Consider the following 23,466-nt stretch of genomic DNA (forward strand, 5'->3'; position numbering starts at 1 on the left):
AAAGGACTTTGTTGAAGATCATCCAACATTTATATTCAAGCGGGCAAGAACACCGAAAACAAGTCTAAGTCCTTCTTTTCTTCAAGACTTTAAACAGACACTTGGAACAACATGGTTGCCTCAACTGACAGTAGGATTTAGAAACTGCAAAGTGCAAGAATATTTAGAAATGTTCCATGTGCCAATATGCACTAGACAATACGAATGTATTCAAAGACTCATATGGAATCAAGACCAAAATCACTGAAAACAAACTGCAGATCGAAAGTTGTGATTTATGCAATTAAATGTAAATGCAATCTTGTCTATATAGGCAGTACCATTAAAGAACTGATGACAAGAATACGGGAACATATGTTGTCCATTGGGAGCCAAGAAACAACATTGCCATTAGCCCAACATTGGCAGTTGAACCACCAATTATATGATAAAAGGGACATAAGGTTTGCTGGTCTTAAAAAGGTGACAGTAGGACCCAGAGGTGGTAACCAAGAACTAAGACTCAGGCAAGAATAGGCTAAAATAATCTGTGAATATAGAACGGTGGAGAGGGGCCTCAATTCTGATAACGAGATGTCCTCTTTTTTGTAAGCTACATGTGTAAATTGAAGCCATAGAGGGGATGAACTTAATTGCAATCAATCATTAAATATTCATGTATTTTGTTAGCAAAGGCTAGGGTGCAAACCTGTTTGTAATAAATTATCAATTATGATTGCCAATCCACAGCTATTCAGGTCAGGCGAAAGCGTGCTTGGGTTCAATGAGTCAAACCAGTCACAAGAGTGGTACCTAATTAGACCGGGTTTCAATCTCAATCAATAACCTCAAAAGACCGACAGGTAAAATATTGACTGAAATTGAGTAAAAAACGTTAGGTCTTAAATTCAAAATCTAGAGATTACAGAAATAGCGCAAACAATGTTTTTCAATCACTCTTAAATGACTGTGGTATTTTGAATCTAAGTGTTAGTAAAAGTATGAGCGTGTAATTTAACATTCAGCTATGGTAAGTATCCCAAAGTATGGCGGCCGTAATGGAAACAGAAGTTGGACTACCACTGTTTCCATGACAGCACTCAACAAACCCAATTCATTAGGCATTCGACCGCGGAAGAACGCAGAAGCAAGACCAGAGACACCTAGAACTTTTCAGGTAAGCCCTTAGATCAGCAGGACCCTGCACGGCACTCGGGGAAGACCTTTCAGATATGCAGCTAACAGGGAATGCACACGATCGCTTAGGCGAATCTGCACAAAGTACCGATGTACATTTGCTGAGTTAACAAACAGGATAAACATGGTTTTTGATCAGAGTTTAGACAATGAGATAGGGACTCAGTAATCAGAATATTGTCAACATGACCAAAAGAATATCCTTACTAATAAGTACGCTTTCACTCACCAGGCGGGGAGTTAACCCATGACTTTAAATTCACGAGACTTGGGCAATACAGACGGAATGCAATAGGTAAGAGGTGACGATCTTTCTATGAGACACAAATATTGATCTATTTATACCTATTTTCGTTTTGTGCATTATTGACACTGCCACAAATCAAGGAAACTTACCAATTTTTTCATTTTTTCCAACTGTACAACTATGTTTCTTTCTTTGCCTAACCTGCCTTCCCTTTTTCCCATCCCTCATATCTGTGACATTGTGAACAATGTAAATGAAAATGAACTGTAAAATACTTTTTTTCATGTTATATGGGCTACAATCCAATGAAACCACAAATGTTAACATGAAATGATACTGTTGCTTTGATTTTTATGTTTTACTTTTCGGATACTCAAAATGCCTTTGATTGTATGATCGATGTTACACATTTTTTCTTTTGTTAACCAATTAGAATCGATGCGTTTAATTTGTGTGGTTGGTTAAAAGATCAGCCCTGATTCGAAAAAGGCACTAGAGTCGCCGAAACACGTGTCATCAATGGGCATTTATAAGCAAGAATATAGCCACCCATTAATACAAATTTGGAGTGGATGTACATAAAATGACAAGTGTGATACTTTTTTATTGGTGGCGCAAAAATATATGAATCAATCCTGCACTAGTTCTCAAACTGCCCTTTATCACATAAATGGCTCCATTGGACAATAAGCCACAGCAACCTTCTTGCCATTTAATACAGTTAGTTATCAAACTACCAAGGTTCCTACTGTGTGATGGGTCTTGAGTTCACAAAAAGCGGTCAAAATATCACCCATCATAGTGCCAGTCTCAGATTTTATCAACTAATCACAAAATATTATAGACTTTGCAAGTGCATCAGTTACAATGCCAGCAAATTCCAATTCTAGATAAAGAAACAACTGAGAGAGATGGTGGTAAACAAAATAACTTACGCAGTATAACTACTTCAAATTGTCTTATTAAAGGTCCACAGTTAATGCCCTAGATTTCAATCCCATAGAAAATCATAGAACAGACTTTCATCTGATACAGCAACAGAATAGTTTCAAGTGAGATGCCACATTGCTTACCTATAAAAGTCCTAATGTTGCTAACTGCTATATTACATTTGCGCTAAATTTCCTGCCAATGAGTGTCCCACTTTAAGTTGTTTTGTAAGTGTATACCTAAATATTTATAGCAATCGACATTCTCCAACTGCAACCCATGAAGGGTACAAACAAGATGCTGACTCTTGTGGGCTGACGTGGCAAATGTCATTATTTTATTTTTTTCTATATTAATAACTAAACCATTTGTTTCAGCAAAGTTCCCAAGTGCAACAATCAGACTTTGTAGACCTCTAGGAGTGTGATCTATTAAGTAAAATACCGGCACCGCCTTGGCGGAAAGGGGAATTACCACCCCATTCCAAGGTTGGCGGGGCGGTAATTCCCCCTTCCATCATTGCCCTTCCCCATTCCCATTTTTGCCCCATAGGGCATAATGGGAATGGGGAAGGCGCTAATTGCGGTACCGCAATTAGCTCCCTGGGTCCCTTTGCGGGTTGGTTTTTAACGCCTGCAAAAAGCAGGCGTTAAATCCCCCAACCCGCAAAGGGACCTCGTAGTAAGGTGGTAAGGATTTACCGGTACCGGTATTTTACCGGTACCGGTAAATCCTTACCGCCATACGTGTAATGAGGCCCTAAGTGTCCACATACCAGGTACGGTTTTCACCAATGCGTTACAAATGCTATCCAGCCCTGCTGCCCGAGATTAGCTTAATTGCTCAATGGTTATGGCTATATCAGTGGCAGAGGTTTTATCATTCCAGACACTATTTGAAAGGGGCACAATGTCGGCCTCACATTCCTCTAGAGTCTAGACCACGCGTGTTTGAAATGTGCTGTGTCCAGTCTGGTTCGATCACTCTGTTGATTAGGAGACCATGAGAAGAGGAACCTCTCATAATGGCCCAGTATTGAGTGTTATCCTTTTGTAGGGCTAACTGAGCAATATTTTTCAATTTTTCCAAATTGCAGGAATTACGATATTCACGTAGCCATTTACAATAGTGCTGTTTGGCGTGGTGAATAAAGCAGCTTACTTCTCTATGAGAATATGGCTTACTGAAGGAATGGAGGACATTACTTATGGTTGTTCTCAATTGACGTTTCGCTGTTGCTATTTCTGGATCATTAATCATCCTTTTGTCAGCTTTTTTGTTAGATCGTTCTGCTGAGCTTTGTATTTCCGATGGTCTATTATAGTTTCTTTTATTCAATAAACCATCTTTTCAAAAGCTGGGACTATAGCCTCAAATTCATTGCTCGGCACTAAATCAGAGAAATCTGGGAATAGGGGGCACAGCCTACGTGATACAGTTGCTGCTCGATCTATATTTGAGGCATTCCAATGAATTCTATTACCCAGGGGGTTAATGGCCATATCACAGTTTGTTGCTTTGGAATAAGGCAAATTACAACTAACAGACAGTGTCAGCAAAAGACATAAGGGAAGATGGTCACTTTCGGCCCTGGGAACTATTGCCATGTCCTTAACCATGGTACGACTCAGAGGATTCACAAACATATAGTCCAGTGTAGTTGCAGATTTACCGCTTACGCGTGTATACGCCATAGGTGCATAACCTGGACAGTACCCGCTCAAGCGCTTCATACCATACTCATCCATCAGGGACACCCATTTAGTCCCTCGGCGGCTAGCTGCACATTGAGGTATACACGGCGTCAAAGGATAATCGACGCCGTGTGAGATGCTATTTAACTCTATTAATGTGTTAAAATCCCAGACAAGTATTATAGGAATTCTTAGGTGAAACCTATTCAGAATTATTTTAACTGCTGCAACATTATCATTTGTAGTATGATTATTGGGGGATCATACACATTGATGAGTATGAGATGTCGAGAACAGAGGCATAGCTTAGTGACTAACACCGTTGACACTGGACAATTAATTTCCTGTAATGACCATGGGGAGGCCACTGATATCATCAGACCGCCCTTAGGGCGGCCTTTGACGCCTTTTGATGCAAGCTTGTGAATAGTTGCACGACCATCTAATTCATCTGATTTACAGAGGCATTTCTCCTGAAGTACTATGATTGAGTAATTATTTAGTTGGGCCACCAATCCACCATCACCAAATAGATGTACGAAACCCCGGGTATTCCAGGAGAGCACTATTTGGTTGTCATCGAGACATCTGTGTAAAATGAGTTTTAAAGATCACTGGAAGCAAGTGCCAGTATCGTGCATCAACATCTTTAGGGTCTAGCTTAGGCGTAGGAGGTTGAGAGCTTGCCATTACCTTTGGCTCTTCAGAATGATTGCAATTGGATTTTACCAAGGGCGTCGTATCATCTAATTTTGTCTCTGATGGACGTCTAATACTAACTAAAGAACGACAACAGAGACAGTCCGGCACGCTCTTCAGTTTCCTCTTACATGTATAAGAGGTCTTAGCTAATAGTACAGGTTGTGCATTTATATTCATCTGTCCTATGTTTTCAACACTAGTTCGTAATTTAGTATGGGGGATATGTGTAATGGTACACAAGTAACCCAATTTGGAAATTACTGCTTGATAAGACATAACATATTCAAGCAGGGATTCTGTCCGAAACCGTACGTTGGAAATATTGGTTAGACTATGGTCAACTTGGTTGACCAGTATTATGTCCTCGGATGCTATAACTCGCAAGGGAGCAATGGTATAGGGGTGCAGGTCCTTGCGTAGGATTGGCTTTCAATTGCAATGCATTAAATAGATTCGCCCCCTGAATCGTTGCATCTTCGGTTAGTTGAGTGGTCACTAATCTGATATCCCTATGCCTTACGGCAGCCCACAAGTCATTTTGACCCAAGTGATCAGATTTACCTACCACCTTGTGGCTTAGGATATCTAATTTTGTTCGCCCTTGCACAGGATTTGACGGTGTCGCAATGTGCGGTAAGGCACATGTGCATTTTTCTGCAGGGAGTAATGATGCTACTTGCAGTGGTTCAGCTAAACTTGAGCTACTATAGTGCTCAGGCCATAACAGCGGATATGACTTGTGGGATTCCGGCTATTATAGGTTTGAATTTTAAATTAGTTTGGTATCTTTTGGCACACATCACGGCTTGCGAGATAATTTTCTTTTTGCGTTTTACTGCTATTGGCTTACTAGCACAACTGTTACTCGCATTAGCACATGGTTTTGCCGTCTTTGCATTCACACAAGGTATAGCAGAAAACATGCGGGCAGGAGGACATACCACTACCAGTAAGAAATTATCATTAAACTCAGTGTTAGTTTCTTGATCATGTAAGTGGTTCCTCCCTCGATTAATTCTCCTATGCAACAAGAGTGATTGCAAGTCCAATTTGTTTTCAATTTTTTCACTCTTGTCTATAATAGTAAGTAAGTGATCGAAGGCTTGAAACATCTCGTCAGAGTCCATACTAGTAGTCCTTGCTAGGCTGTCATTAGAAAGGTTAGTACGGGTTGGAGCTGGGGGTTCCGTAAAGGGGCAGGAGGAGGAGGGGACGGACAGGGTTTTAGAATCCAATTCCAAGGCTGGGCAAAACAGGGGAACGAAGGAAGGAAGGACTGTACTACCTGAGGAAATAGAAGGCAGCTCGGCCTGTTAGTTGAAGCTTGGGTTCCTCTTTTATCATTAAGAGAGTCAAAGCAAGATTCAGTTTTGGGGAGATGAAGGGTAGGAGACTCTAAGATACTCAGAGGTGGAAAGGAACAATCTAACACAGATCCAAGAAATTCCACCTTTACATCACTGTTACTCAAGTTCAAATTAGAGGAAGGCAGGGTATTAGACATCTGATTAAATGAGTAATTTTGGGGAGCGTGGATTTTGGCTCTCGTCGACGTTATCTGAGTAAAACCGGGTACTAAAGCAACATTCTGCTCTTCAGAAACACCATGATTAACTTTGGTCGTTCCTACACTAATTAGTGAGTTTCAACAGCATTTAGAGATTTAGGTGATGTACACAGATTAATTTTAACTAATTTACTAGGGCTCTACAATGATACACAAGAGTCTGGCTCTCTATCAGTAACGGAAGAAAGCAGAGTGTTAACAAATGTCGTCCCCAAACAACTTAGGGAAACTTGCAGTTAATGAGTTACTATTTGTGCAGCATCATTTATATCCACTGTATTAAATGTGGACGTTTTATGAAAATAAGTGGTCATTTTACATGTTATCATTTGCTTTTCCGGTTGAGAAATTATTTTAGTGGGACATACGCGACGACCACGCCGTTTCGTCTTTATGTCCTCATTAACTGCATCAAATGTTGTGTACCGGGCTCAGATGGTTTAGAGGTCGTGTATCCATGTCTAGATAATTTTGAAATTGTAGCCTCAATTTGAAAAACACAGCTGTACGGTTATACCCGTACTAGTCAACAGAAAAATGGGTATCAAATAATGGTACAACTTTGTATCAAATCAGGTAAAACAGATAGCTAGCAAAGTCTGAAGAATCAGACGAACAGTTACGAGGCTAGAGCCAACAGGGCACGTGTCTCTTCAAAAGCAGGGCTATGAGTTACCAGCAACAGTGACAGACTTTCAAACACTTGCTCGCCTAATTCAAAATTCAAGCAGGCTTATCGTTACTTTACCCACGAAAACAAGCACCAGCAGCTACTAGAGGTGTGACTAGGCATACAGGGAAATTGCACACAGGCGATGCAAATTCCAAATTAATGTGAGTGCATAATCGCCTGTATGCTAATGGCCAGCATGCAATTAGCTCAGAGAGAGCACAAGCATGGGTTAAGGAAGTGTGCACATTCAGTGCGCGCCCAAACAACTATTCTGCAACAGCAGGCTCGAATGGTTAAAACTAACAGAAGTCGCGCTGGGAAGTGTTGCTCCCGCTACCGTGACCCTCGAGCCTGCGAACAGCCCACTTCTCGGCCACTTTCTGAATGCGCACGTGCACTGGATGCGCGCAGGATCGAGCCTTTATGGGTCCCACACAAAAGGTGTGGCTTCAAGCAGATAGACCTGGTAAATGTTAAGTAGAAATCACGGTCCAGAGTGAGGAACAGGCGAACAGCCCACTTCCGATTCTTGGCTAATACTTGGACGTCGGAGATGTCAGCCTCTTGACGCCCTAGAGAAGGACCAGCCATCAATGGTTTACGTGCCTTTTTCTGCATTGAGCCTGGAGGCTTCTCTGAGGCTGATGGCGTTGACGGATTGGCAGGTGTGGGGTTGCGAGTGCCGAGCTCTGCTTTTGCCACCGAGGCCTGTGGTTCAGGGGGAGGAGGGGTACATCCACACCTGCAGCAAGCAGCCTGAGTTTTAAACATTTCCAGTATTTCTTTCTTGAAACTTTCCCACTCTTCTCAAGTGGTCGGCCCAGCCAAGGGCTTACCTTTCTCGGACAACGAGCTGGACTCGTGTGGATGGTGGTGGCATCGCTTTTTCTTACGCGACAAAGGTAAGGAGGAATGGCTCCTCGAGTGGCCCCGCTTTTTGCCTTTTTGCCAATGTTTTTCCTTCTTCTCCTCAGGGATGGGCCCTTTCGTCTCGACCTCGGAGGACCAGACGAGCGACCGTGCCAGAGATTTTGGGAACGGTCAGCCTAGAGCAAGTTTTGCAGTCCACTCACAAATGGATTTCAAGTGCATTTTGGAACACAACACACATCCCTCTGAGTGGTGATCCGCACCCAGACACCACAGACAAATGGTGTGCGGGTCAGTCACCGACATTTTGGAATGGCAGTCGGTGCACCTTTTAAAGGCCGAAATCCACTCAGTGGACATTACGGTCAAGGATTTATGAGAGAGAATATGACTATTTAGTCAAAAACGCTGATGTGGTATATATACAACACCTGACATCACGTCCGGAGCCGAATATTGAGCACCGAGCAAGATAGATCGACGATCAAGTCGCGGTCCACTACGCCTCCTGTCGAAAAAGGTTCTGAGCAGTGTAAGGAACTCATGGTGGCAACAGTAAAGATAGACACAAGTGATCACAGTTTAAGGGAGTTTATTAAACTGTATAAATGGGTGAGAAAAACACCTAATCTAAACCTAAATCTAAGATAGGAGCAAGCTACGACCATCAAATAATAATGAGGCAGTCCTAGTGGCATCTTGTCAAATAAAAAGGGCCTATACTAAAAAACATTTTGCCAATCCTTACCACCAAGTTATAAAACAGTGTGGGATAGTGTTCACAAGAAAAGACAGAAGGGCAGGAGGGGGAAAAGGTGCTATAAGGAAGGACGTATTTTGTCTCACCTATCGGTGTCCCACTTCCCGTGGTCCTCCCATCCAGGTGATCCTCCCTCACTCGTCCACCCCCAGGAACTGGATCTAATAGCGATGGCCATGTCCTGGCCACCTGGATGGCAGATCCCCGGGGACAAGCGCATGAGATACCTTCAGGATTCTCACAATACGGATATCTATCAGATGAGGAATCTATAGGAGAAAAGCAATCCATTGAACTCGCAATTCTGGTCAATGACAAACAGAAACAATCTTGTCATTAAGTTTGTTGAATACAAAATTAAATGCAGCTTTGTGGGCAAAGCAAGTAACCACAAACAGAGAAAGGAAAAGTGCCCGGATGACAACACCACAGCAGAAAAGGGCACCTGCGTGAAAGATTATCATACAAAGGTGGGACAGGTGTAAGACCACTACAAAATGAACTTTACAAATAAATACAGTGCAACAAGACCCATGATTGGCATAAAATGTGTGACATACTCTGGTAGAGCCAGGAGGATACTGAGGAGAAGCAAGAGATGGGTGAATATTGTCCACAAAGCCAAGAGGCCAATAAAGAGATGGATCCTGGTTGTGTGACCTGTAATGGGTGGACCATGTGGTCTGACAACTGCATCTAATACAGTGAGCCCTGAACTGTGAGAGGCAAAAAACATTGTGGAGTAAACTAAAAAGGGACACTGCCAAGTAATGGATGAGGCAATCCAGGAATATGGTCACACTGACCTGGCGGTGTGTTAAATCTTGTTGTTTGAAAGACTGAAAGAGGTATACTCGGCGGAGCTGAAGTCTTGGGCAAGGGAGCTCTGAGGCGTAAGGAGTTATACCCGTTGTCTCGAGAAGAAGCCTTGAGACCATTTTCTTTGAACTGTGTTACTCTGAACTTGGAGACGGGAACCCCGAGGATTGTGTCGAACTGTGTTACCTTGAGTGGGAAAGAGGTGGAAGGGGAGCTGAAACAGAACCTAAGAGCTGGAACTTTATGTTGATCACCATTTCTTTAATTATTGACATCCCTATACACTGTGTAGGTTTAGCTGTGAGGGCAAGCATAGGTTTTGGACACAGACAGACTTTTAGGTTGAACTCTTTGACTCAGACGTTCCTTAGTTTAATTCAGGTAGGGAAATACCGCCTTAAAATAGGGAAGGTTAGGCCGCCTACCATCCTGATATTTGAGTTAATAAAGTACTTTGTTTTGAATCTTGAATGTGCTGCCTGTGTCATACCTCATGATGCCTTCACAGCTGACCTAGGAAATACATGTCAGTTCAAGACTATCCCATGCCAAACAGGGATATTCTCCTTCCCACAGGTGTGGCAGAATTTCCCACAGAAATCTTTTGCCCTGGGTGGTTGAGGGTACAGTGGCTGCTGCAGTTCAACCTCTGGGGGTACCTGTGCCTCTTCCTCTTGGGAAGTATCATTTGCTTTGCCTGTATATCCTCTGCAAAGCCCGATATCCTAGTCCATGAGTGACATTGTACTACTATACTCATGACGATGGAGTGCCTGACAGTGTCAGCTGTGTCGAGACCTGAATGCAGGATCTGGCAGGGAGCTTCCCTATCATCCTGTACCAATGCCAGAAAACCTTCTGTCCTATCCCCTTCAGGGATGCCCTGTTGCATTGGCCACTGTGGGAGCAGAGGCTGAAAGAGAACTTTGCTAGGGTGCAGGAGGCATTCACTGTTCGGAAACCTTCTTTGCCCATGCATCTAGTCTCTTGCTCTCTCTGTCAGGCAGTAGAGAAGGAAAAGTAAATGTCTTCAATTTTGCTGTCACATCCTGAACCACTAAGCTCTCAGGACAGGCATGGGTGGATAAAAATGGTGGATCAGATGGAGCAGGACAGTATTTTCTTGCCAGCTCCCTGTCAACTGTAAACATAGAGGCAGGCCTCTCCCACACCTTTAACACCAGAGCTTCCAAAGCAAGGTCTTTTTTTGGGGAACTTCGTCCAGAATGTTTGTTAACTCCAAGTGGAGCTCTCGGTCTGGAGGGGCCGATAACCCCAGGGTATCAGCAACCTTGTTAACCTTGATTCTCTGCAAGAATTCCCAAGATCTACCCGGAGTTGGAGCATGAAGGATATCCAGCTCTGGGGAGATGTCAAGACCGCTGGGCTCCTAAAGCTCTGAGACTAATATTTGGATGACCTTACCTTCCCCGTAAAATTCCTCTGGGCAGTTCCTCTCCTCTCTGGAGCCCATGGGTTCCATCCCAAAGGGTAGGTTTGCCTCCATCATCGTAGATCTGGCTTGGTTTTGACATAAATAGCCTCATCAGAAGAGGGCGTACTCTGGAGTGGCTTGGTCAGCCTCTGTGCCCACGGTGAAGATGAGGGTGGGACCATTTCCTCATTTACCTTCTTTACGTTCCTTGACATCATAGGCCGTCAAACAAATAATGTCACGCACATCATTTCCACACACCCTCCGGGAGTCCTTAACCGTTTACAATGGGCACACAGATTTATAGTAAAATAAAGAAGGCCATATCACCCTGACAAACAATGACCATGGGAGAACGGCATACCTTTTCAGTTACAGCACGGGCACATTCAATCAATTCCCTCTTAGTGTAACCATCAGTTGGGCAGATCTGAAGAGCACCAGCTTTTTGTACGAGGAAGATACAGCCATGTCCCAAATCCTGGACTCTAGTCTTTATTTGGAATCCAATCTAAAGGCATAATGGGGAAAAGTAAATATGCAGTGAATGATCTGTAGGACAGGTTTTCGATACAGCAGTAGTTTTGAATCGGGCTGGGGGAAATAGGCAGATCTACTCAGCTAAATTCAACAAATACCACATTTTGTGCAATAGATTTGTGGAAAAGTCAATGATTACTTCTAATTGCCACACATGAGCATATGCTGGGTCTGCGGCATGGTCAAGAATCCCTTCCACTCTTAATCGCTGTGTGCCTTCTAACGTGTTCTATCTTGGCACCCTTGAAAAAGAAAACATTGGTGCCTGTTCTTATTTTCCCATTGAAGTTGTAACATATTTTGCAGTGGAAAGAAATCACTTTGAACCCAATTTTTTCATATCCATGCAACTGGGGAACTACCTAGTCAGATGCCCCAAGATCTTTTTACAGGGGGTGGTTTGACTCAGAACATACAAGAGTGACAAGAAATACATTCAGTAAAAGGAATAATTACTTACCAGTAATGTTCTTTTTATGAATTCTTCTACCACAGATTCCTCATCTTGATAGATATCCTCCAGCGTCAGCTGCTCTCAGAAAATGTTGACAGGGGCATAGTGCAGCAGTCCTACTTATAGCATGTACTATGCCCCCTTAACTCATCTACCCAGCTTTTATCCCCTGCGCTCAGCAGCCAAGGGAATTGGCTCCCATGTCACAGAATAATGCACAAAAATAGAAAACAACATTCTACTTTGAGGAACTAACAAAACTTTGTGTCTTCATCTATTTATTTATTTTTTAAATCAAGGGCCACACACAGAGGCCAAGCAAACATGTGGTACAATTTACGCAAACTGAGCACCTCTCATCACTCGCCCACATGAAGCCTACAGAAGCTTTCAAAAGCGGATCAGGAAGGGAGAGTGATGAGCAATCTGTATGAGAAGAATCCATAGAAATAACATTACCAGTAAGCCCTTTTTCCTTCAGTGGATTGTATTCTCCCACAGATTCCTCGTCTTGACAAAACATCAACAATAGTAACCAAACACAGAAGAGGGTTGAACGCTCTAAACCAAGACGCTCTGCCTAAGGGGGCATTGCTGCCCCTAGCCAGATAGACTATAACGTTTTGTGAAGATGTCTAAAGAAGCCCATGTGGTGCCTTGGCAGATATCCTGCCCTGGTACTCCCCCTCTGCAAGGTGGAAAAGGCAGCCACGCCCCTAGTAGAATTGGGCCGAAGCGATGCAGCTACTTCCTTCCCGGCCTTATCATAGCATTCTGACCTGGCCAAAAAGAAATTCAATGTCTGTTTTGGGTATATAGAAAAAACATTGGCAATTCAATACTCTGAGGAACATAGAAATGAGACGACGTTCGACAGATCTTTAGGCCTAACTTTCAAAGGCAGTTCCTGCAATTCACTTACATGTCTGGTCGTGGAATGGCCACCAAGAATGCAGCCTTTAAGGTCAGAAACTTGATAGACGCTGAAAGCAGAGGCTCAAAGGGGCCCTCCCCACCATTAGAAAGGAAAGAGCAAAGTTAATATGCCAAGCTGGGACTATAAAAAAGGGCTGGGGAACATATTTAGCAGCCATTTCAGAAATTGGGCCACCACTGGTTCTGAAAAAATAAAAATAACGTTACTCCGGAAGTCTCTTAAGCAGAGAAAGAGAGTCCAGAAACCCTTTGACTGGACCTGCCCGGCAGGGACAAAAGAAACTCCATGACCACTGAAGTGGGGCTGAGGCTTGTCAAAAAAATGGTCTATCCTTCCCGGACGCCAGGCTGTCAGCAAGGAGTGGCATCACGCTCTACAGACTGAGTCCTTGAAGGCAAACAATGGAGGAAAAAGTGACAGAAAATAACTCCAGTAGATGCTTAGTGTGGACCTTCAAGAAGAAGAAAGAAGTACAAATCCACAGGGCCCTGGGGCGAAGGGGGGGTAAGAACCCCAACAAGAACAAGGAAGGATAGTCCACCGGGCAGCAGAGGGGCAAAGGCAACCCAACAAGAAAAAGGAAGGACAAAGCAAGGAAAAGAAGAGAACAACATGGAATTATGAAGGAGCAAAGGAAGAGGAGCAGGTAAGGATACCTTACCAGGAAGCGTTGCTCGATCAGGAACAGAGCATTGAGATGCACCGGAGTGGCCGGCTGCCATGATTAGGTTTCGGGAGCAAGTGCTGTCAGGACGGGATGCTCGACTCCCCTGCTTCGTGCTGACGGCAGTACGTAGCGCTCGGAGCAGTAACAATCAGGTCTGCACCATGCCACAAATCTTTTCTATCTGCACGCATGGATAGACCCGGTTGAAGGTCTGCGTGCAGGAACCAACCCCTCCAAAACCCCAGCCATCATATCCTATCCTCTTAAGAGCCACAGATGTAGATTGAGAGACTCTGGGTTAGGATGGAGTACCCGGCCTTCTGACTGGGACAAGAGGTCCAGCATCCGAGGAAGTTGACAAGGTGGGCAAAAAGCCAACTCCAGAAGCATCCTCCATTCTTTCTTCGACTGCTGGGAACTCGCCACAAATGACTTCCTCATAATTACTTTGAAGTAATATACTTCACCTTACCTCTTACCTTGAACTTCCTTGCTTCCGGTGTTCAATTACGTCTTCAGGCCTGCCTCGCCTCCGCTGTTCCATCCTTTATGTTTTTCATCCACTCGGTGTTCTGTCCTTTCTTCCATCCATCACCGCCTCCAGTCTGCCATCTTTACCTCATTTTCTCCAGCAGTACTTCCTGCAAGCCTATAATCTTGCTGATGATCCCACAATAACACTACAGATTCCACCATTATGGGGAGATGGTTCGAATAGAATAATGGCGCCATACAGAGCAACAGGATCAACAGGAATTAAGGTGGCTTGTTAATCAGTGGTGAGAGGATGCATGGGTGTGTAGTGGGGCAGGGTGGGACCCCCATTAAAAATAATTCTAATGGATTGAGCAAGCTTTCATGCTCAAAAGAAGAACATCCGCTGTGTAATAACATGCAAGAAAAACCTCACAAAGTAAGTGGTCTCGATTAATATGTACACGATGAAAAACCCCAGAACCCCCCAGATGGTACAGGTTCCACATCCTCCTCGTCCAATTCAAGTTGAGTAGGATCAGGTGATCTCGGAAACTCAACCTCTGGAGAACCAATGGAATGACTAGAATAGGTGGGAATGCACAGATGTCCAGAACTGATCCCACCATCATGTTCTCCCGGTCAGTCGACCATGACAGGTCGTCGGCCACCATACAAGAGATCTTGAGAAAGTCCAACATGTTGCCGGTATACTGCGACCATTGACCCCCAAGTAGCAACTGAAGGGAGCACATCCTTATCCTGGCCTCTGGCACTCGAAAAATGCAGGAGGCCATGAGGCCGAGGAGGCAGAGAAGGGCTGAAGCTGGTAGCCTGGTGGAGTTCTGGAACAATGTGATGATTTGGCCAATGTTGGTGACTCTCTCCTCGGGGGTGGGGTTGTGGGGTGCTTCCCTCACCCAGGTATCCAGGACTCCTATAAAGAACCAGAGCTTCTGCACAGGTGTCATGTGAGAATTCAGAAAATTCTGGGAGAAGCTCAAGCTGTGAAGCAAAAATCAAGTGTCCTCAGGATGTCTCGATACCTGTTCCAGGGTCCGATTGCAGATGAGCTAGTCTTCCAATTATGTGAAGGCAAAGACTCTGTTCCTCCTGAGGTGGGTTGACACTATTGCCTTCAGTGTGGTAAACACCCAGGGTGCGGAGGTCAAGCCAAAGGGTTGTTTTTTGAACTTGTAATGAGTACCCCCGAAGGCTAATTACAAGAAGTGCCTGTACTTCTGGTGGATTGGCACATGGAAATAGGAGACCTGCAGGTCAAATTATACCAGCAAGTCCTGTGTTATTAGCACCTGTGCAATCTCCTGTTAAGTCACCATACTGAATTTTTCATTACTCAGGAACGTGCTCAACCCTCTGAGATCCAGAAAGGAACTGAGCCTTACCGCCTTCTTGGACACAAGAATATAGCGCGAGTACTAGCCCATTCCTCTTTCTTAGGTTGGGACCTCCTTCACTGCTTCCTTCTCCAGCAAGGATCTCAATTCTTCCCTGAGCTCCAGGTCCCAAATCGGGAGAGTTGGTTGGCCTGCTGAAGTACCCAGGCATCAGAGGTGATCTCCCACCACCTGCCATGATCCTTGGAGATTATCCCTCTAACTGGGGAAGCATCAGGTGAGAACACAGAGGTTTTGAGGCGGATGGTGCTGTGGGTGCTGACATCACGGAAGTCTGGCTTCTGGCTGCCCCTCTGTCCCTGCCAGGGCTTGAAAATGATTTCTGTCCTACATTTCCTATGGCACTGTGCCTTTCTCATGAAGTGGATGTAGCAGCAGAATACCCTACCTCTAGACCGAAAAGAAAAGGAAAACGGTGGGTTAGGTTGATGGACGTCTAGTCTCAGTGATTTCACTGTAATCCTCGATTCCTTAAACTTCTGTAAGGATTTGTCAGCTTTGGGGCAAAAACATGCTCCTTGTCGAAAGCTCATATCTAGCAGCCTTAACTAGACCTCTGGAAAAAGAATTGATCCTCTGAGGTAAGCAGCCCTGAGAAAGACGAAAGTTCTCATGGCTCTTCCGATGCAACATGCTGCATTCAGAACAGCTGAAAGAGCGTGACAAACTAATTCCTTTCTGTCATTATCAATGTCCACTAACCCATCTGTGATATCCCCCTCTGGTAAATGTGTCAACACCTCCAACATTAAATTCTAAAGTATCTGTGAACATTTCGAAAGTAGGCAAGTTTTAGGACTGTACTCCTGGGCTCAAAGACTTTCTTTGCTAGAGTTAGTCTTCTTCTAGTCACTGTCCATCGGAAAAATCAACTTTAATGTCCTTGAGTTAACTATTGCGGCCTGAACAACCAGGTGCTCAGGTGCATCGAGAGGAAGGGGCGATCATCCCCGTGCAGGCTTATACTTTCTAGTAATGAGCATGGGTGCTGCCATAGACCCATGAACGGCTCTGTGATGGCCTTGTTAAACAGAAGAGCCGTCTCAGCATTGGAACCCTTATTTAAAACATCTGTAAGGTCTTATTGCATCAACATCATTGACAGAGCTCCAAGTCTGAGGGCTGCAACTACATGCTCTAAGAAAAACAAAATATATGAAATGGCGCCCATTGAGATTTTATAGCTACAAGGACAGAGGGCCCACTACAGGACAGGGATCTCCACAACTCAGGAGACCGTAATAGTCGCGCCAACATGCGTGTTGCCTGCAGTGCTGAATAGGATACAGTTGACCAGCTAAAATAAGAGTCTGTGTCAACTAAGTTTTACACTTAACATGGTTATCCACAACTTTATGACATTAACATAGGGGATGTATAACATTAAAGGAGACTACAAAGCCGCTCAGGTTATTTCCTATGATTTGCAAGCTTTGGATTGGACATACTAACATCATATTGGTTTGCTTAACCCGGATTCATTGCCTTTAAAGTGAAACTACTTGTTAAAGCAATTTTGTGCTAATGTCAATGAGCCCTGAAGAAGAGCAAAGCTCCAAACACGAGTAGGCTCACCTAAGATAATGCCCTTTTTTGGTCACACTAATGATTCATAATAAATAAGGTGTGTGCAGTGTGTTTTGGTGAGCCTGAGACTGCCCAGGCTCTTTCTTCTGCTGCCTTACCTGTTACCTGGAGTCTGTGGAGTCTGTTTACCATTACTGCTACTGCTCCCAGGAGGAAGTAGTTCAAAACCCCCAACACACGCGGAGCGCGCGGTGTGCGCAGTGTGTTTTGGTGTTCTGGTGTGGAGGTGAGGGTGAGGGGCAGGTAGTTCTTCATCGATGGAAGAAACTTTGTCCAACCACCGCGGGAAAGCTGACATCAACCGTCTGCCCTCCCCCTCCCACACCAGACTGCAGCAGCGGCGCTGGAATTCCGTGGCTGTTCACAACTTCACTGAAGTATTGGCCAAATCTCGTGTAAGTACTAAACTAACTCTCTCTAACGACACTGTCATGAAACCTGCAAAAGACTTCCCTGAGTGTCTCATTGGAGCTCATGCAGATGCAGGCCTACATTCGATTCAGCCGATTCAGCCGTGCCTTAAGAACCGAACGGCGAAGAAAAACGCCCTTCAGCCTCTAATTTCAACATTGGTTTCCAAGCCTTCATCTGCAGACACGCCTTCGTGTGTCCACCCTCACCCAAAGCACTTTTCATCGCCTGGTACCCCGCCGACCCCTGTCCCTTGCTCTCCACTATGCAATCCTGTGGAGGGTACCAAAGACCCCTCACTGCGAGTGTTTTTACCGTGTCTGGGGGAGGAGGGGGAGTTTGAGGGGAAGGAGGCCGGCGGTCACGTTGACTGCTTCACGGCTGAAAACACGGCAGAAAACCCAGGACCGCCGTACCCCGCTTACCTTGGGCCATGTGGCTTGGCTTGAGGGGTTGTCGGGGTCGCTCTGGACGAGTGCGGTCCTGTGGCTGGGTCTGTGGACGTGGACGGGGTTGCTCCCCGTTGGTGTTCGCCTGCCTCTGCCCCTGCCTCTGCCTCGGAGGAGTCCGCATTTGGCCCGACAGCGGACCCTGAGTGGGAGGTAAAGTCTGGAGTGGAATCCCGTGTGCTCGCACCTATGTCGGATGTGTGCGACACGGAACGGGAAGCTGTGCCCACTCCCTGTGCTCCCTGTACGAGATTGAACACATTTTACTCACCACCCTCTATATTGCACCACGCCGGAAACCTTCCTACAGCTACGTTGCCTAAACTAATGGTATTAGCTTGGCGTGCCCACACAGTGAAAAACTGTGGAAATACTGATAAAATCGAGGGTGGACTGGACCTAAATCGGTCAGAGACGTCTGAGTCACGAATGTGTCCCCCACACTGTGCGCCCTCTAAAGCAGTTTCGAAAGTCTGTGCCCAAATTGACTTAGAGCCTGGCAATGCTGAGAAAAACTGCAAAATGGAAGAGGAGGTATTTCGCCCCCCGGCCACGCTCCCACATCCCTTAAGCACACCACATGAAGGATGCGCCTCTCCGGCACCCATGAACAATAGGAGAGACTCACTTGAAGTGGTAAACAAAATCTTACAGGGAATTTCACAAATAAACAGAGCCCGCAACTTCGCATCTAGAAGAGTCAGCCCCCCAGCTGGTCAAGAAAAACAGTGGACACCCTCAGTGCCCATTCACGAGGCACAATTAGGGGCAGACAGGACCACCTTATACCAAAACTCGATGCTCACTCTGAATAACACACCGCCTCACCAAGAAAAATCTGTGTGTCCGGCCTCACCTAGTTTATCCTGCTCTCAAGCGCGGGCCCCTCAAAGGCAGGACACTCTGCAAATGCGACCAATTAACTCTAGAAGTGTAAAACACATGAGTGCACAAAATGGTGTGGCAAGCGACTCTTCCCCTTCCAGTTTGTCTTCGTCTGAGACCTGCTCTTCTGTCTCTTCACTCATAGAACGTGATTATCCAAAAGTCAGAAGATCTAAAGCTCAACTACATAAAAAAGATCGCTGCTCAAACGTTAGGCTCGACACGATTTGCATAAAAGAACTCCAATCAGTATTAATGTCATCTACTGGAATTTCGATTGCCCCCTTTCTAAAGCTCTATGAGCAACTGAACGATAATGTGAAGGACCTGTCAACGTTAGTGGCGCTTATGAACTCGAAACTAATTAACATCGAAAAAGATTTGAATGCTGAGAAAAGGGAAAACGAGACTATAAAAGCCAAAACAAACTCGGCTTTGCAAACACTAACAGATCAGAAAGAAAACAACAAATTGGACAGAAAACTACTGGCTGAGATCGCTAAAGAAGCACTAAGCGTGCTAAAACATCAACAGGTCTTACATCAGGATGCGAACCAACAAGCGAGATTGGAGCCCCAAGGCCACCAAAAAAACTACAATGGGCAACTGTTCACTGACCTCCCTGTCCCCATACCTGTCAGCAACCTTCATAAGGACACTGGAGCTCGGAGGCCGCAAATCATTATAGAAGCTTTGGGAACTACAAAGCTCTCTGGCGAGCCAACAGAAGTCCTAAAAATAACAGCACAAAACGCTGACTGTTTGGTCCCAAACAAACCGACCAGCTCTATGGGGAGTTTGACTGACTCAGCCCCTGCTAACTGGTGCAACCAGGGCCCAACACCTGACATCGCAAAGTCCTTGCTGGAGGCCCCTGTCCTCGGTCTAGAAAAACCGACCGACGACGTATCCGAACAAACTAATTTTGCTAGTGTCTTGGAAAGTAGTAAGAGCTCACACAACCCTGCGACGTTGGACCCACAAACACCCTCGACATCAGCACCTACATCGGACACGGGTGTCCCTCGTGTGTCCGGGGTGTCCTCAATTCCACAAACAGATGAGTCAAAAAATCAAATATTTGACATATTTAAAGGAACCGCATCTCAGAAATCAGGCCCAAGGGCCTCCAAACCAGGACAGACAAAAAAAACAAAAAATCAAAAAACTAAAAATCAAAGACTTGGAAATAACTCAGGAAAATTTCTCCAGAACCTAAAAACTGTCAACGTCACTATCAACAACACTCTCACAGATGAGCGAGGCCCTGTACCGAAAAAAGATCTTCCCACTGACAATGCAATCGTAAAGAGTAAGATCCCGGCATTGTCTCTTGAACCTGCCGACGAACTTTCTATTGACCTCACTAATCTTTCTGTGTACGAGGATTTGGTATCCGAGGTCTTAGCCGCTGACACGGGAGTAGAAGTCCAGGCAGTTGCCCCTGAATCACAGAAAAAAACAAACTATGAATATGACCTGGAAATCATCCAACTACCAATTGGAGCCTCAAGAATATGTACTTTACCTGAAATGTCCACTGTACAGGAGATGCCGAATGCCGTCCCTGTGAGTCCCACTTTTAAAACTTTGGAGGACAGACGAAAAGCTCTTGTGCACTTGCAGCCAACTTCTAAACTGATGACGAAAAGGGCTCTAGATCTGGAAGAGGGCCTAAGAAATTATGGCGCCCCAAAAGGAAAAACTTATGACGGGCCTGATCCCAACAAAGAGAACAAAACTAGATCAAGACCGGTCCGACATGAGACCAAGGATTTAGGTCATGGCCTAGACCAAAATGAATGACGCCAAATAAACAGGACGGACAAAGGACGCAGTGAAAAAGGCCTATCACTTCACAAAGCCCGGCTAGAATGCATAGAAAATGGCGACAATCTCATCTTAAATCGTACAAACGTTCTATGCCTATTTCAGCATGTGCCATCTCTTAGAACAATTCGTTCCGACGACATCAAGACCGTAGAATTTAAGAACGAGGATCAAAATGATAAAGTCATCCTCCATTTTAGATCTAGAATCGTCCTGAATATTGTCACGAATGCTGCATCTGCACTCATGTCCATGGGTTACGACATCTCAGAAGTGTCTGAGAACGCCAAAACGGATCATATGCCAGAAACTCATAAATCTAAACCTGATAATGTGCACCAAGAATTGTCTTTTGCAAATAGAGACTCCGAAATCATTCCGTACCATAATTCAGAAATATTTAGTGAGAGCGAATCACATCTTCGACTCGACAATAAGAAAATGCAATCATCCTGTAGTCTCACTGGGAATGACTTAGGGAAATTCTCAAAAGACGACAATATCAAGATTGCTATCAAGGGTACCGGTGCCACTGAACAAAGCTGTGGTGACCGAATAACCCCTAAAAACTCAAGAGTTGATCAAAAAGACTGGTCCTGGCTGGCGGAAGCCCTATGCAGACCCTCAAGAAGATAATGCCATGTGGCAGAGGAGCAACTGGAGTTCAGGATTGGATCCTGGAACACCAGGGGCTTCTCCCACCTCTTTGAAGATCCCTAGCCGGATGAGCTTGATGTGGTCTGTCTTCAGGAAACATGGCCAACTACTTGTCCGACCGTGGATACCTATGAAGTGGAATTTAATCCGGCCTCCAAAAAAATCAGAGGAAGACCCACGGCAGGCCTGCTGACACTTGTCAAAAAAAGTTCTGGGTGCCGTATTATAAACACTTCAAATCTGTCGCCATTTATTGAAGTAACAACATTACTTTCGGCAGGGCCTAAACCGGACAATGTGATCCATTTCCATCTATTGAATCTATATTGGAACCATATTCAGGCCGGCACAATTCCCTTTATAGATCAAGTCTCATCAATAATTGACGACCTAATGCTCAAAAATGAGTCACACAACATAATTATATGCGGAGACTTGAACATCAACTGCATGGACATAAGACGGAAAAACAACGAAGTCCATAATGCATCGAATAACTTGGCCGGGAAATGGATGGTGGAAATGGAAGCCAGAGACCTGGCAATGCTTAACGGAAACACCGCCGGCGATATACCTGCCGAACCAACATGGAGACGACTCGCACAAAAATCTATCTTGGATTACTTTTTCGTCTCAGAAAAGATTCAACAATCAACTCTGTCTTTTGTAGTAAAGCAGATGACTCAAAGCGATCATGAGATGATAATTCTAACCTTGCGAGTCGCAAAACAACCATCTGACAAATGCTGGAATCACCGGATCTTGGTTGAGCCTAACCGAGTGAGGCTGTCACTCCACCCTGACGAAGTCGCTAAAATCTCAGAGACATTTTATTAAGACTGACCTTGGAGTGGAATATGTCCACCTTCTTAAATTGTTTGTGGAAAAAAAACATGGATCGAGAAACCCTGGATTTGCAAACAAACACAAATTTGATGTTGAGGTTATGAGAAGAAAGAGGGAACTTCGTGCAACTATCAGACACATAAAATTCAGAGACCCCACAAATTTTCTGCAAGGAAAACATGCTGCAAAACAGAAATATAAAAACTGGATTCGATCTCATAAGGCTCTAATGCTCCAAAACGATGCTGAACTGATGCTGCAAAAGATGAGAAACAAAAACTCGTCTGAATTTTGGAGTTTAAATAACAACGAAGGTGCTCCTCAAAGTGCATTTATGACAAACATGGTTTCAGAAGCAGGGTGGACCTCTCTTTTTCAAAAATCTGTACAGCAAAAAAGGGAAATGGTTGTCCCCGACGACATCAAATCTAACAAAATGGGACCTCACTTTCCCCAAAGCTGATTTACTTCAAATTATTAAGAATGTTAACGCCTCAAGGGCTCCAGGGCCGGACGGTCTCACTAACTTTACTATAAAGCAAAGTCCAGAGCAATGGGCAGAGTTTTGTGAAGAGCTATTCGCCCGAATCTGCAGAAGATGTGAAACTCCAAATTCTTGGAAGTCTGCAATAATAGTCCCCATCTTCAAAAAAGGAAACCGCCTCAAGCCCAAAAACTACCGACCAATAGCGCTCCTGGACGTACTAGGCAAAGTGTATGCAACAATGCTCCAACAGAAACTGTCACAATGGATTGCTGATAGCAACCATTTTGACGTACGACAGACAGGCTTTATAAAAGGGGTCGGCTGCGGCCTAAACCTTTTGCTAATAAATTTGCTAAAGATGGAAGCAATTAGATCTGGCAAAAAGGTCTACTTAGCCCTGATAGACTTTTCCCATGCTTTCGATTCCATCGACCGAGAACTTCTGTGGACCAAGATGACCAACTGGGGCTGTCCGGAGAGCTTACTAGCCGCCATTAAAGAAATCCACACTGCAACTACCATCAGAGTGCGCCTTGACCAACGTGGATCTCTTACAGAGGAAATCAACACCTTTTGTGGAGTTAAACAGGGCTGCCCTCTGGCGGCAATTATATTTAATCTGTTTCTCTCGGACATTGGCATCGCAATTGATGAGCCTCGATCCTTTTCCCCCAAAATACATGGCTCTGCCCTGAGCTGGATGCTGTACGCTGACGATTTAATCTTGTTAGACACCACTCCAATCGGCCTCCAGCGTAAAATGAATGCAGTGGAACGCTATGTGGAAAACAACGGTCTGTATATCAATAACACAAAAAGTGGAATTCTGATGCTGCAAAACCTGCAAATGGGCCGCCATCGGAAAAACAACAAATTTAGATGGCATCTAGGAAAAGAAAAATTAACCACGGTGGAAAGCACAAGATATCTCGGCATGCAAATTAATTCAAA

General features: G+C 44.7%; 1 protein-coding gene across 11 annotated transcripts in view; it reads right to left on the bottom strand.

Annotated features, from left to right (window-relative positions):
* Nucleotides 1-23,466, bottom strand: part of TLN2 (talin 2) — a 7,472,684-nt gene that overhangs the window by 3,295,714 nt on the left and 4,153,504 nt on the right. For all 11 annotated transcript variants that reach the window (XM_069624483.1, XM_069624482.1, XM_069624486.1 and 8 more), the window contains one exon: nucleotides 11,238-11,384. In XM_069624483.1, the coding sequence (XP_069480584.1) occupies nucleotides 11,238-11,384 (147 nt within the window). The remainder of the gene's footprint in view (nucleotides 1-11,237; nucleotides 11,385-23,466) is intronic.

Source organism: Ambystoma mexicanum, chromosome 11 (genome assembly GCF_040938575.1).
Source record: "Ambystoma mexicanum isolate Mex_15411 chromosome 11, UKY_AmexF1_1, whole genome shotgun sequence".
Classification (NCBI taxonomy): domain Eukaryota; kingdom Metazoa; phylum Chordata; class Amphibia; order Caudata; family Ambystomatidae; genus Ambystoma; species Ambystoma mexicanum.